General features: G+C 46.3%; 1 protein-coding gene across 2 annotated transcripts; it reads right to left on the bottom strand.

The window, feature by feature from the left end:
• Nucleotides 1–2,547: 2,547 nt before the first annotated feature.
• Nucleotides 2,548–12,286, bottom strand: GJA3 (gap junction protein alpha 3). Of its 2 annotated transcripts, none has more exons than XM_081909062.1 (2): nt 11,871–12,286; nt 2,548–4,326 (listed from the first exon to the last, which is right to left on the bottom strand). In XM_081909062.1, exon 2 carries the CDS (start codon nt 4,307–4,309, stop codon nt 2,771–2,773), a length of 1,539 nt encoding a protein of 512 aa, XP_081765188.1. In that variant the 5' UTR covers nt 4,310–4,326; nt 11,871–12,286; the 3' UTR covers nt 2,548–2,770. The 2 variants fall into 2 exon arrangements, with proteins under 2 accessions (XP_081765188.1, XP_081765189.1); XM_081909063.1 differs by lacking the exon at nt 11,871–12,286 and adding an exon at nt 4,976–5,108.
• Between the last annotated feature and the right edge of the window lie 472 nt (nt 12,287–12,758).

Genomic DNA, 12,758 nt, shown 5'->3' with positions numbered 1-12,758 from the left:
CCTTGAGATACGTGAGTACAGTGTGTACAAAGAACATTGAAGCAACTATCTTTCCCCCTTTTCATTTATTTATTGAAATAAGATATATGGTGCTACCTTGGCAATTCGTTTTGTGTTACATTTCAGACAATATAGTATAAAAAGAAAAGAAGAGGCAAACTGAGTACAATTCTGTTCTCATTTCTGCTTAGACAAGCCTGTTGACTTAATGCTGGCGTCAGCAACACTGCGTATGCAACCCCGAGAGCAGAATGTCATCTATCATGATATATTAAGGCACTGCTTAGATGCCTTTAAAAGGGGATTAGACAAATCCACGCAGAATGGACCTCTCAATGGCTATTAGTCATGATGGCTATAGGAGTACATCCAGATTCAGAGGCATCAGGGAACGCAATTTGATTGTGTACCAACCAGGAGTGGGCATCTGATTGATTGCTTTGGGAAACAGCATGCTAGACTAGATAAACTTTTGGTCTGATCCAGACATTCCGGGCCGTATCCAATGCTGCCGTTCCACTAGCACAGCAGATTTCCAAGTCTGCAAAAGATCATCCCCCTCCTCTCCCATGCAGACCCTCCAGAAGAATCCCCCAGAGCAGTTTTGGGGACAGGCAGAGAAAGGAGTGGAAGGGGAAATCCCACATGATCAGAACTCCTCCCCCCCCCCAATTGTTGGATACAACCCACCGTCTTTAAATCTTCCTCTGATTTAGGTTGCAATGGTATATTGGCTTACTTGGAAATAAGCCTCATTGAACTCAGTGAGGCTTACTTCTGAGCAGGCGTGTGCCACATTGCACTGTTAATTTATAGCACAGTGCACTTCACTTTATGTCTTCAAAAAAGGACATCTTTAGTCTGGAACAAATAGATTCAGATAGTGGAAGACAAGTTGCCGCTTAGTCAAATAGACATCAACATTTCTAGACAATAAAGTGGTTAAATGTGATTTAAATATATGAGAAAAGCAAACACGTGCTTAAGAAATACCAGATAAAGCAGTTTTACACTGTACATTAGGCTTTGATCCAGAAAAAGTCAGTTGCGCTTAGGTCCTGTTGAGATCAATGAGGCTAGTTGCAAATAACAAGACCAATGGATTTCAAAGCTACTCAAGCACAATCAACTTTCTGTGGTACAGGGCCTAATTTTTCATTTTGGACATTTTTTTAATGCTGGAAATCAAACAGAAGCCAATTCCCATTTGTGAAGATGACCAGAGTCAATACAAAGACACAATAAAGATAAAACTAAAGAGCTAAGTGCACTGCCACATTAATTTGAAATACATAGGTTATTTTTAAAATCTTCAGGTGTGCACTGTAGTTTTAGTCTTTCAATTTCACTGTTTATTACTTTTGCCAAATACATTTTACAACAGCAGACCCCCCCCCAAAAAAATCTCTTTTTAGGTTGAGATTGTAATCTGCTGTTTATTTTACTCACTCCACTGAAATCAAGTGTTAATGCCTCTTTTTTAGCTCAGTTGTGCCCTCACTATTTCCCCCAACTAGTTAAAAAATAATTAGCCACCTAAAATGCACAGTCCTAGTTCATCCTATAATTTTGTTCACAATAAGCATAAAATACTGGAACGGTTTCTTTGCTTTTCTGGGTTAAAAGCCAAAGTGTGCCATATCTTAAGATGTGTGTGCTTTACGTTCTTGTTCTTGCATTTATAGTTTCAGAAGTAATTTCAAGAAAGGTAACCAAAGGTTTAAAAATACAAAGATTTAAAATGTGTCTTCATGGTTTGGAAACACTTGTGTAGAATTTCAAGCTTGACACTTCCTCACAGATTAAGAGCCAAAAAGAAAAGAATGGAAATAAATGAAAAAAATGAACACTTCAGTCTACAGCAGGGGGTCAGTACAGACCCAATAGAAACTGACAATTTGTGAAGAGCAGAAAGCTGCCTTAAATTAACTGAAGACACCTAAACCTGCTTTTGTTTTAATTGTGGCTCTTTGACCATGAAGGGGAAAGATGATCTGCAGTTACCTTCAGGGCTGACCCTATCATTAGGCAGAGTGAGGCAACAGCCTCAGGTGGCTGATGCTGAGTAGCAGCAGGGCCTTCTATTGGAGGTCAGAGATGTGTGTGCCACACAGTCTTTCCTGCATCCCTTAAACTAGTTTGCTGCCTTAAGATGTTGGGGAGGATGCTATCCCATTGGCACCATTTTAGTAAGCTTCAACTGCTAGTCTAGTCAACTTCTGTATGTAGAGTGGGAAATGGGCACCATCTTGTCCTCTGCCTCAGGCAGCAAAATGGCTTGGACTGGCTTTGGTGAGCTTCAGGTTTATGGAAGTGAGGTGAACGGGAAGAAGAAACCCTCTTACTAGAACTAAATGTGAGCCTGTGAAAGGAACTGTAACTGGGATGAGGGGCAGAATGAGATGACAGATGACGACAAGGACTAAGCATTGCTTGTTGGGATATGTGATTACAACAGCACGTTCTCATTTGCTGCTAGCACCTATAATCTACGAAGGCCTCTTTTCCTCTCACGTGATCTGGCTGCTATTGGTCCCTTGGCCGGTGGGCTGTGCTTTCACCACCCCCAACCTATGAGAAAACATTGGTGTTTGTCCCGCCCCCCGCCCTCACCACCACTACAACCCACAGAGTGCAAGAACTGCAAGCTTCAAAGTTTGGGATCTTGGCCTCCCCTATCCCCTTGTCCTGGGTTAAGCCTCCCTTCCCCCCACAATAGTTCCCCTTTACACTTTGCTACCTTCGTCTTCTTATTCCTCCCGGGATCCAGTTACACGGTCAAGTCATCAGACCTGGCTCTGCTGCTGCTGGATTTACTAGCCCTGCTCAAGCGACGCGTGTCTATGAGCAGCGGTGGGTCGTGCATCTCCACCAAGGTGCAGGCAGCCGACATCGAGGACCCTTCCTCTTCCCCCTCTCCATCCCACTTGCTGCCACTTCCCCCACTCAGGCTGGTACTCAGGCTGCTGCTGTTGGCGGCAGCCACAGGCGACAGAGAAGGTGGAGGCGGCGGGTGCTCTCTGGGCTCCCCTTGCTCCGGGCGAGGTTGTCGGAGGCTACTGGGGGTGGAGGAGGCAGCTGAGCTGGAGCCTGCGAGTTTCCTCTGCTGCTCGACGGCCAAATTGGCCCAGTTGTGCTCATCAGCCAGCGCTTGGCTACTGAAGTAGGAGTTGTTGACGGGCGAAGGTGAAGGGATAGACGACGTGGTTGCGACTGGGGTGGAGACTGCCGTGTGCCTGAGGGCTTTGTGCCTGTCCTCGCCGGCCAAAGGACCCCCTGGGTAGCCAGTCAGAGAGGTTGCAACAGAGGCCGGCTGGGGCCTGGAGGTAACGTCCGCGTAGTGTGGCAACCCAGCTTGCTGATAAACCAGCGGGGTGATGGTACGAGTTTCAGGCATGGTGATGGAGGTCGCGGTTGGTGGTGCTGCAGGTACCGGCAAGGCCGCGTGGGAGGCAGGTTTGGAGTCCTCCACTTCTGAGGCTGGCGTGACGGGGGTGAAGGTGGGTGCTGCATGGCTGCGTCTACTGGTCATGCCCTGCTTGAATTTTTTCCATCCCAAGTGGTACATCTCAAACATGTTGAGTAGCAGAGAGAGGCAGGCCACCGCCAGCATGAAGATGATGAAGATGGTCTTCTCCGTGGGCCGCGAAATGAAACAATCTACAATGTTCGGGCAGGGCCAGCGGCCGCAACGGTAGAGTGGCTTCAACTCGAAACCGTAAAGGAAGTACTGGCCCAAGATAAAGGCTATTTCAAAGAGAGTTTTGAAGATAATGTTGAAAACGTAGGTGCGCAACAGGGCACCTGCCATGCGAATCCTGCCATGCTCATCGCGGACAGGTAGTTTCTCCTCTTTCTGCTTTGGCGGCTGCTTGTCGTTGCTGCCGCTGCTGTTCTCGCTGCCGCTGCCAACTTCCTCTTTTGATCCTTGCAGGAGGCGGCTTGCTTCCCTGCCGTTTCCGGTTTTCCTAATCTCTTCTTCCTTCTCTTTTTTCTTTTCCTCCATGCGCACAATGTGGAGCACGTGGCCCAGGTAGATGAGGGTCGGGGTGGAGACAAAGATGATCTGCAGCACCCAGAAGCGGATGTGGGAGATGGGGAAGGCTTCGTCATAGCAGACGTTCTCACAACCAGGTTGCTGGGTGTTGCATGTAAAATCTGATTGTTCATCTCCCCAGACCTCCTCAGCAGCCGCCCCCAGCACCAAAATCCTGAAGATAAACAGTACCGTCAGCCAAACTTTGCCAATAACTGTGGAGTGCTCTTGCGCATTCTCTAATAGTCTCCCCAGAAAGTTCCAGTCACCCATTGTTTCAGCTCTCTAACCTACAATAAGAACATTATGGCAGCATTATTACCAAAAATAAAAATTAAAAAAAAATCCCTGAGAAACTGGTAAGCAATTCCCCCCTCAAACCACACTCAGGCATTTCTGTGCAAGGCAGACTTTTCACAATAATGCATTATTATCATCAGTAAGAGTGGTGAAAAAACATATAATCTAGGATATTAGGTTGAAAAACAATAAATTCATGATTTGTAGCTTTCAATTACAAAGGGACCATAGCACAGAAAATGTGTAAACATATAACGAAAGCCAAATTATCACTCATAGTAGCTCCGGAGGTGGGTGGTAGTTGGAAATCACTACGGCTGAACCTTCACATATAAAAATAACTCTGTGAAAATGCTTTACAAAAAAAAAGAAACGTTTAAAAATATATATTGAATATGCAAATAGCTCACCATCGCCATCTAGTGTCACATTTGTAATAGTGCTCTTAAAACGTTATATTTGCAGCTGTACAGCGGAGTCCTATGTACACAGTAACTAATATGGGCCTGAAGTGCACAGACAGACACATTTTATCAGAGTGATCTTAACAGGACAATTCTCAGTATCAAAGTATTTTAACTTGAGTGCATCTCCCCCCACACACCTGTAGTCAGTAGTACATTCCAGAAACATTTTTACCATGTGGTCAGCTGTATGTCTAGATGGAAGTCTTTTGGGAACTAAGGCTGGAGCTCTTCACAGAATTACATCTTTGAACTTGCACATGAGCCCTTCAGGCCTCCCGATTAGGCCCTGGAACGCATGAGCTAATTGTGGGCTATACTCAGAATCGTGTTTCGCTAACAGTAGATTCTGTACTCAACTCAACAATTTGTTTCAAGAAGGGCCTGCAATAAAAGGTTGCTGTGTAGAGCAGTGGTTTTCAACCACTGGGGTGCCTTGAATGGTGGTCAGGGGTGCTGTGGGCAACACTGCCCTCTCTCCCTCTTTCCTTCCTTTCCTCCTCTGATGCCCTCTGGTATCTCTACCTCCCAAAGACTTGCACAGCTGTTTGTTGCTGCATCCCCGGCTACAAGCTCCCCAGGCAAATGCTGCCTCTGAGCTGGCCAGGGGGTGCTGGTTGCCAGGAGCTGAGGCAGCCTCGGAGTAAGCAAGCAAGCAGGCAAGGGAGCCCAGCTAGCCAGTCCACCAGCCCTTGCTGTTGGGAATGGACAGACAAGTCCTAGGCCCCTTTCGGGCAGTGTGAGGAGGCACCTCTCTTTGGGGCACGAAGGGGGCAACTCAGAGACCGGGGGGGGGGCAGCAGCTGCCCAGAGGACTCTCAAGGAGAGGGGAGAGGAGGCTGAGTGAACACTTCACAAGGGAGGGTGTTCAAAAAGGGGTGAGGGGCTGCCAGCTCTGCAGGCAAGGGGTGACATAACTGGGCTCCTGAGCCCCACAGGGGTGCCACAGTTGGTCAATGTAGTTGGTCAAGGGGGCTGTGAACTCAAAAAGGTTGAAAACCTCTGGTATAGAGTTTTCAATGTTCCAGCCAACCAGCTGTATGCCCCTTTCCAGAATACTCAATTCCACCAGCCCTATATTTCTGTTTCCCACCCCAACAGTCAACCAGCTTTCCATTGGCACTGAAAGTGTTGCATCCTTATTACCTGGGGTTTTTTTTGGGGGGGGGTCCCTTCCCTCACTGCAGATTTCTTTTAAGTTGGGTAGTGGGTTGTTCTTTTTTTTTTGTAGTTCTGCAAACTTTCGTGTACCTCCAATCCTCTTGTGTAGTTTTGTCTGCATGAGCTAAATGAGCTCATTATCATTATACAGGATTACTATTGCAGCAAAAATGGTGATCAGCACAATATGTCTGTCAGTCTTTAGATGATGCCCACTTCATTCCCTCTGTGCATGAGGTATATCACAGATGTCTCAGATATAAAGGCTGCTCTTCTCTTGACATGGAAAACACTTCCTTTGCTTTCAGTTCCAATTTCCAGCAGTAGACATTCCTGCTTCCCTGTTGCCCCACCAAAGTCAGTCCCGAGTGCTGGGGGACCCAGTGCTGGTCAGAGCTGATGGGAGCTGCCATTGTAGGTTGGCAAGAACCTGCAGCAGCAAAGGGACAATGGAGGACCCTCCTTTGCTTAAGCTGCTCACACAACAGCATATAAATAATGGCAAAAAACCTACACATAGATACGATGAGCCCACTCACATTTCTTTGTTATTCTATATGCTAGGAAACCGCTGACTAGCTTCAGCTTTTTAAAATGTATATTTATCTATCTATCACATTTGAACCTTATTCTTCCTTCACTGAGCAAAGAGCAGGGTCCACAATGTTAGCCTATTAACTTTTCCACAGTCTTGTGAAGTAAGCTGAACTGAGAGATAGCTGTGGTGCGCAAATGAGTTCTCTGAGTGAGCAAGGATGTGAGCCTTGTCTTCCTACTCCAATGGTGTGTGTGTGTGTGTGTGTGTGTGTGCGCGCGCACACACACACACACACACACACACTGTAAAAACACACACATGTGGAATCAGTACTCGGGGATCGCCTGCTAACTGCTCGGATCTCCTGCTCTGACTTCAGCTAGCCGAAATGCTTTCCTTGTGGGAAGGTGTTAGTGCACAAAACATCCAAGCTTAACTTCCAGACTTGTCAACCTGGTACCCTCCAGTGTGATCCAAAACATTGGTGAATTGCTGGCACTCCTCTGCTTCTGTTTCAGCTGAACCATAATCACAAAATGGTCAGGTTTAAACAGGGGAAAGCCTATGTGGACATCACACCTGGAGGGGTTATATCGTAGCTGACTCTTGACAGTAGTCAGAGCAGCTTGAATTGTCAACTGATTAAATAGAAATATATTTCTGTATTGCAGAATGCCATTGAGAGTTGAAGATCCTGAGAGGAATAGCTACAAGAAAGCTCATAAATTGATAAGCAAAAGCTACCACTTGTTGTTAATTTATCTATTTCATAACATTTATACACCGTCTGATTTTTAAAAATAAAAAAATCCTCAAAGCATTTTACAAAAAGATAAAATAATTAAAAAATATGAGAAAGTATTAAAAAATACGAGAAAGTATACGAAAAATACTTTCTCTAAAAATTACGAGACTTTAAAACATACACAAAGTTAAAATGCTAAAACATATTAAAATGCACATCAGGATTTCTAAGCATCTGGATAAGCTTGCCTAAACGAGAATGTTTTTAAGAGGGAAGTTTTAAATATTTTCTTTTTTCATGACTCTGGAAATAGGGGATTTTAAAATATTCCTCACTATAAAGCGCATCAGAGGCAAAAATAATAATAATCAAACATAAACAAAGTTTCAGGCCCATCAGTTCTGCAGGCAATCCTGGTTTGAAAGGTGTATTTGTATTAATTTCAGCAGAACACTGCTTCAACTATTTATTATTGTTAAAAGAGAAATCATATCAATCTCATTCAAAATACATAAACGGGAAAGAAAAGCCATTCTTGAGTTTCTTTATCATAGCATTTGTCATAGAGAAGAGGAAGCTGGCTCAGAACAAACTGCGCTCCAGGAGTACTTCGTCTTTGCTTATTATAATCCCTAATATTTAATTGGGGAACTTAAAAAACCCCTGCAATTAAAGCTTCACTTTAGGAATCAATTAGACAATCAAAGCTTTATTAATTTTACATGTATCAAACATGTACGTGTATACTGTACTTTCTTTGGAAGAAATCTACAACAATGTATATATTATTCTTTTAAATGTTTAAAGGCATTTAGTCAAATCAGGGTTTCTCTCCAAATACATTAAATTATTGTTTTGAGCTCTGAAATGAGCTTGAACGTATATTTCATACTAATGTTTAACAGCACAATCCTAACCATGTCTACTTAGAAGTAAGCACTATTGAATTCTGCGGGGCTTACACCCATGTAAACGGGGTTAGGATTGCAGCATTCATGCCAGTGGCACAATCTGTATCGGTTCCATTACACTTGTTCAGTCATTATTCCCTCTCTATAACGTCCAGAAAGCAGGATCAGAACAAAAACAGACGCAATCTGACCAAATGTCCTTCAGCATCTTCTCTCAGATCCCCTCCAGCAAATCTAGCGGATTCCTCCTCCTCGGAAGGAAGGAACAAAGTGGTTCTTTTGGTAGAGACTGGCTTCAATTCAAAACGAATTCTATATAGAGATGGGGGAAATATGTGACTCTGCAGATGCTTTTGGACTTCCTCGCCCAAGCCAGGGGTAATGGGATTTGTAGTCCATTTATATCTGGAGGACCACAGGTTCTCCAGTTCTGGTGCAATGGAAATCTCAGAGCTTATAGGAGAAAGACCACCGGACACAAGCGGCTAATTAGACCTCTTCCGTGTGCATCTTCTTGTAACAGTGTCAAGAGTCTCTATGAAGTTAGAGATGGTGGATGACCCACTCCTTTCTAGAATTCAGCCTGTTTGTTCTCATGAGCCCCTGGTGAGAACTGCCACCAACACTTTCAGGGGCTTAGCTTCGGGAGGAGAAAGACGCGTGTCTGTCCCGAGGTCCGAAATATTTAAATATATTTAGATTGTGGTTCAAAGTCACAGGGGCAGCCTCCTCTGAAGTCCTGCCAAAGTGAAATTTAAACCAATCTAAACCGATTCGATTTTACTGACTCCGCCAAACCAAATCATCTTAAAGTATTTTAAAGTGGGCGGTGGATTCGGGTTGCTTAAGAGCCAAATTGTTAATAATCAAAACGTTATTAATTCATTTTGTTGTATTTAGCGTCAAGTGATTAAAAACATCGATTCCCTGGCTCCCTCCAACCAACGCCTTAAAAGTACACAAACTCGTCCTATCTTAATCCGGAATTAGAAAATCGGATTTCACAAATATTCCGCACCAACCAGTATTCATGACACCGGGGAAAGTGGGCGGGGGAGTCTTAAAGGAGCCGGCAATTTAACTTATGCTGGGAAAGGAAACGCGCAAGTCACGCGCAGGCGGATCCACGCATGTTTACAGTACTTCAGAGTAAGTCCCACGGAGTCAAGGGGCTCGAGGAGACAATCCCAAACAGGCTCCTTTGCAAGAACGGCCACCGCTTCCGTGGAACTTGCTGCCAGGTAGATGCGTTTAGGATCGCACGGAATGATTTTGCACCTTGGCATCAGCATCTCGCGGTGCTCTGCTTGTTTCCTTAGAGGGAAGATGCGCTGCATCCAACGGAGCTCATGACACCAGCCTAATAACTTCAACTTTTGGATACTCTGAAATAAGCCCGACAGATTCTTTTACTGGGGCTTTTTCACTTAGTAAAATGTGCGGAGGATTGTCCCGCAAGGCACGCCAGGAATTAAGGACTTACCTCCCGAGGAACCGAGACCTCACGACTAGCTGAATTCCTGGCATTTCTCGGGTGCCCCTGAGAACGTGATTCCTGTTCCCACAAACACTGACGCACGGTTCCAAGACGTTCTCACGTTTCCCTACATTACACTGAGCGCCGATGGGGTGCACATTTGGTTTGCAACTTCGGTTCATGTGAACAAGGCTTCTAAATTCTAATTGTTAATTGCAATCTAATTACAAGTTCGTTTCCTAGCGATACTTCAAACGCCTCCCGGTGGTTAAAAGGTCGATTATGGACTTTCCCACTGCATTTTAGCAATAATTTTGGGATGACACATAAAACTGGTTTGGGGTGGGGGTGCGATCAGGCAGACGATAGGATTCTGGAGGAAAATTAACTCCCAGTCCTGTGTGATCTCGGAATATTCCCTGCTATTTTACACCCGTGTATAAAAGTGCAAAGGAACTCGATTTCCCCTGCCCGATCTGCTGAACTGTCCACGCAATCCTATATTTGTGTGCTCAGAAGAAAGACCTGCTGCCTTCCGTGGTACTTATCCCGAAGTAAGTGGGTCCAGGATTGCAGCGAAGCCCGTGAACCAGCAAAAACTCTGCCACGATTTACCTCTACGATGCCCTTTTCTTGCAAACTCGGAGCAACAGGACAAGCCTCGCTCCTCATCCTCCGGTCTACCTTTCACACGATCCGAAGAATCCACTACCGTGTTTGGGCTTCGAGTCTGCTCGGGTATCTCTGACCTTAGGAAGCCTCTTTCCGTGGCATCTTATCCTCTGCCAACTAGTCGCAAATAAGCGAAGCAAATTAATTAGCGGGGCTTAATCTGAGTTCATCCTGCAGAGGGTAGACTCCTGTTTCGTACATATTCATACGACTTATTTCCGGGTGGACAATTCTATTGACTTATTTCCGAATTCATGTTGAGCAGGACTGAGCCCTCGGCGATAGTACTACTTTAAGGCAACACCTTAAAGTAACGGAAACGTTTTACCGTCTGCCCTTGCACTGATAAACAACACGCCATCCTGAAGAGCATTCAGCACGTCCACTAAATCAAAAGTGCACATTTTAAAGGAAACGGTAAGTCGCAGTTAAAAATCAGAATTCCATGCCACACTTGAATTTAAAATTTATGGTGTCTCCCCCCCTTAAATTCAATAAATTAATTTACTACTAGTAGTAGTGTCCAGGCACAGAACAATAGAAGGACAAGACGCAGCTCCCTGCCTCGAGGAACTTACACTTCGAAATCCTACAAATTTCTACAGCGAGAAAAACAAGAAAGGGGGGGGGCAAAGAAGGGAAACGGGGTGAATCACTGATGACCCTGGAAAACTCTTCTCACATGTTGCGTTGCGTTCGGTATATACTTTTAAGCAAGGCAAAGCAGGGGGAAAAACTCGATATTCCCGAGGTTGTCATTATCACACCAAGGGGAAGCAAATTACACAACTTTGGACCAAAGCATCACTACTGCTATGCAACCCGCCGCCTGCCAATATATGTGTGTGACAGATAAACACACACACACTGCCTTGCAACTATAGGAATTGTTTCTGAGACTGCAGTGTTACAAAAATGTCAATGTTATCGGTGGGGTATTCATTTAGTCATGTACGATTTCTTAATCAAATAAGACACAGCAAAGCAAGCACCTGTCTTATCTAGTGGTTAATGAAGCGAGGCTACACGACTGTCAGTGCAAAACACACACACACACAAATCTAAAGCGCTTTAGCGCTTGCAAACAAAACAAAGAACGGCTTTAAGCAATCAAACAGGAAAAGGATAGAAATCAAATCTTCTCCCCTTACCCACCCACCCCCACGAGCTACGGGAGAAGGCTGAACCGCGCCTGCCTTGGAGGCGACCCGAGCGCATCTCCTAACCCCAAAGCAGGCGCAGCGCAGGAGCTTCCAGCAGCAGAGCGTGCGCTCCCACAGCTGCCACACACACACCACGCTCGCAACGGAGCCCCTTATTATAAGCGGCTGAGCGCAGATTTGCGCCCCGCAAAGCGGGACAGCACTCCCTCCCTTCCATTTGCAGCAGCAGAGGGAAGAAGTCCACGTTGCTAGCCCTCAAGGAGGTGGCCAGGCCAGGCTGCACTTCGGGGCGGCCTTCGCTGCAGGGGAGGCTGCGGCGCTGAGCAGGTCCCTTCCCTTCCCCGCCCCGGTCTCCCGCACCCCTGCGCGCCCTCCTTCTCCCGCTCTGCCCCGCGGCGCTTACCCCAAACTCTTGAGCGCAGCCGGCGGGCCAAGCTCACCAAAGTCCTTCTCGGCACATGGGAGTCAAAGGGCAGCCTGGCTCGAGGAGCGAGAGGAAGAAGAGCCAGGAGGGGAGGGAAGAAGGGGGAAAGGCAGAAGTCCTGTTATTCTCTCTCTCTCTTCCCCCCTCCCCCTAAAAAATATTTAATAATAAGAATAACGACGACAATAATAATAATAATAATAATAAGGATAAAATAAAAAAGGACGCTTAAAAAAAGGGTGGGAAATCTGTCCGGTGTGGAAGTTTAATGGCGCTTGGTAACGTGGGGCTCCCAGAGAGAGGGAGAGAGACCAGGGTCTCCCCCTCAGCCATCGCCGCTGTCACGTCGGATGAGCAAGGCCTGGATGAACCCGCCAAGTTAGCGCCGGGGGGGAGGCTGGGCCCCGGCCAAGCCACGCCTCTCCGCCGGCCCAAGCGCGGCCCTGGTGGGCGCGGGGCGGGCGAGGCGTCGCTCGGCAGGACTAGGCCTCGGAGGCTCCCGCCAAAGAGGAGCAGGCCCACGGTTTCAGGGCTGCGTCTGGAGCAGGAGGCAATGGAGGGATAGGTTTCGTGTCTGTGAGGGGAAGGGATTCCGCCGTTTTAAGTTTTTCTGTAGGTTTATTTCATTTTATAGCATTTATTTATGGAGCTAGTTATTGCATTTCTGTGGCGTGTTTATGGAAGGTGTGGGACCTCTGGTGTGGGACACCTGCAGAGGTAGTTTGCCCACTTTTTGGTCCCCCCTCTGCCACTCGGCTGTCACCTGTGGCTCCTAGAAGCTGTCAGCATGTGACATCGGCCACACTCTGGAAAGTGGCTTTGGCTGGGTGGCTAAACCAGGTCTCAAAACCCTCAGGGAGTTAGGGA

This window comes from Podarcis melisellensis (assembly GCF_964234715.1).
Source record: "Podarcis melisellensis genome assembly, chromosome: 4".
NCBI lineage: Eukaryota > Metazoa > Chordata > Lepidosauria > Squamata > Lacertidae > Podarcis > Podarcis melisellensis.
The sequence above is the reverse complement of the archived record's forward strand: the minus strand, read 5'-3'. Positions and strand labels throughout refer to the sequence as shown.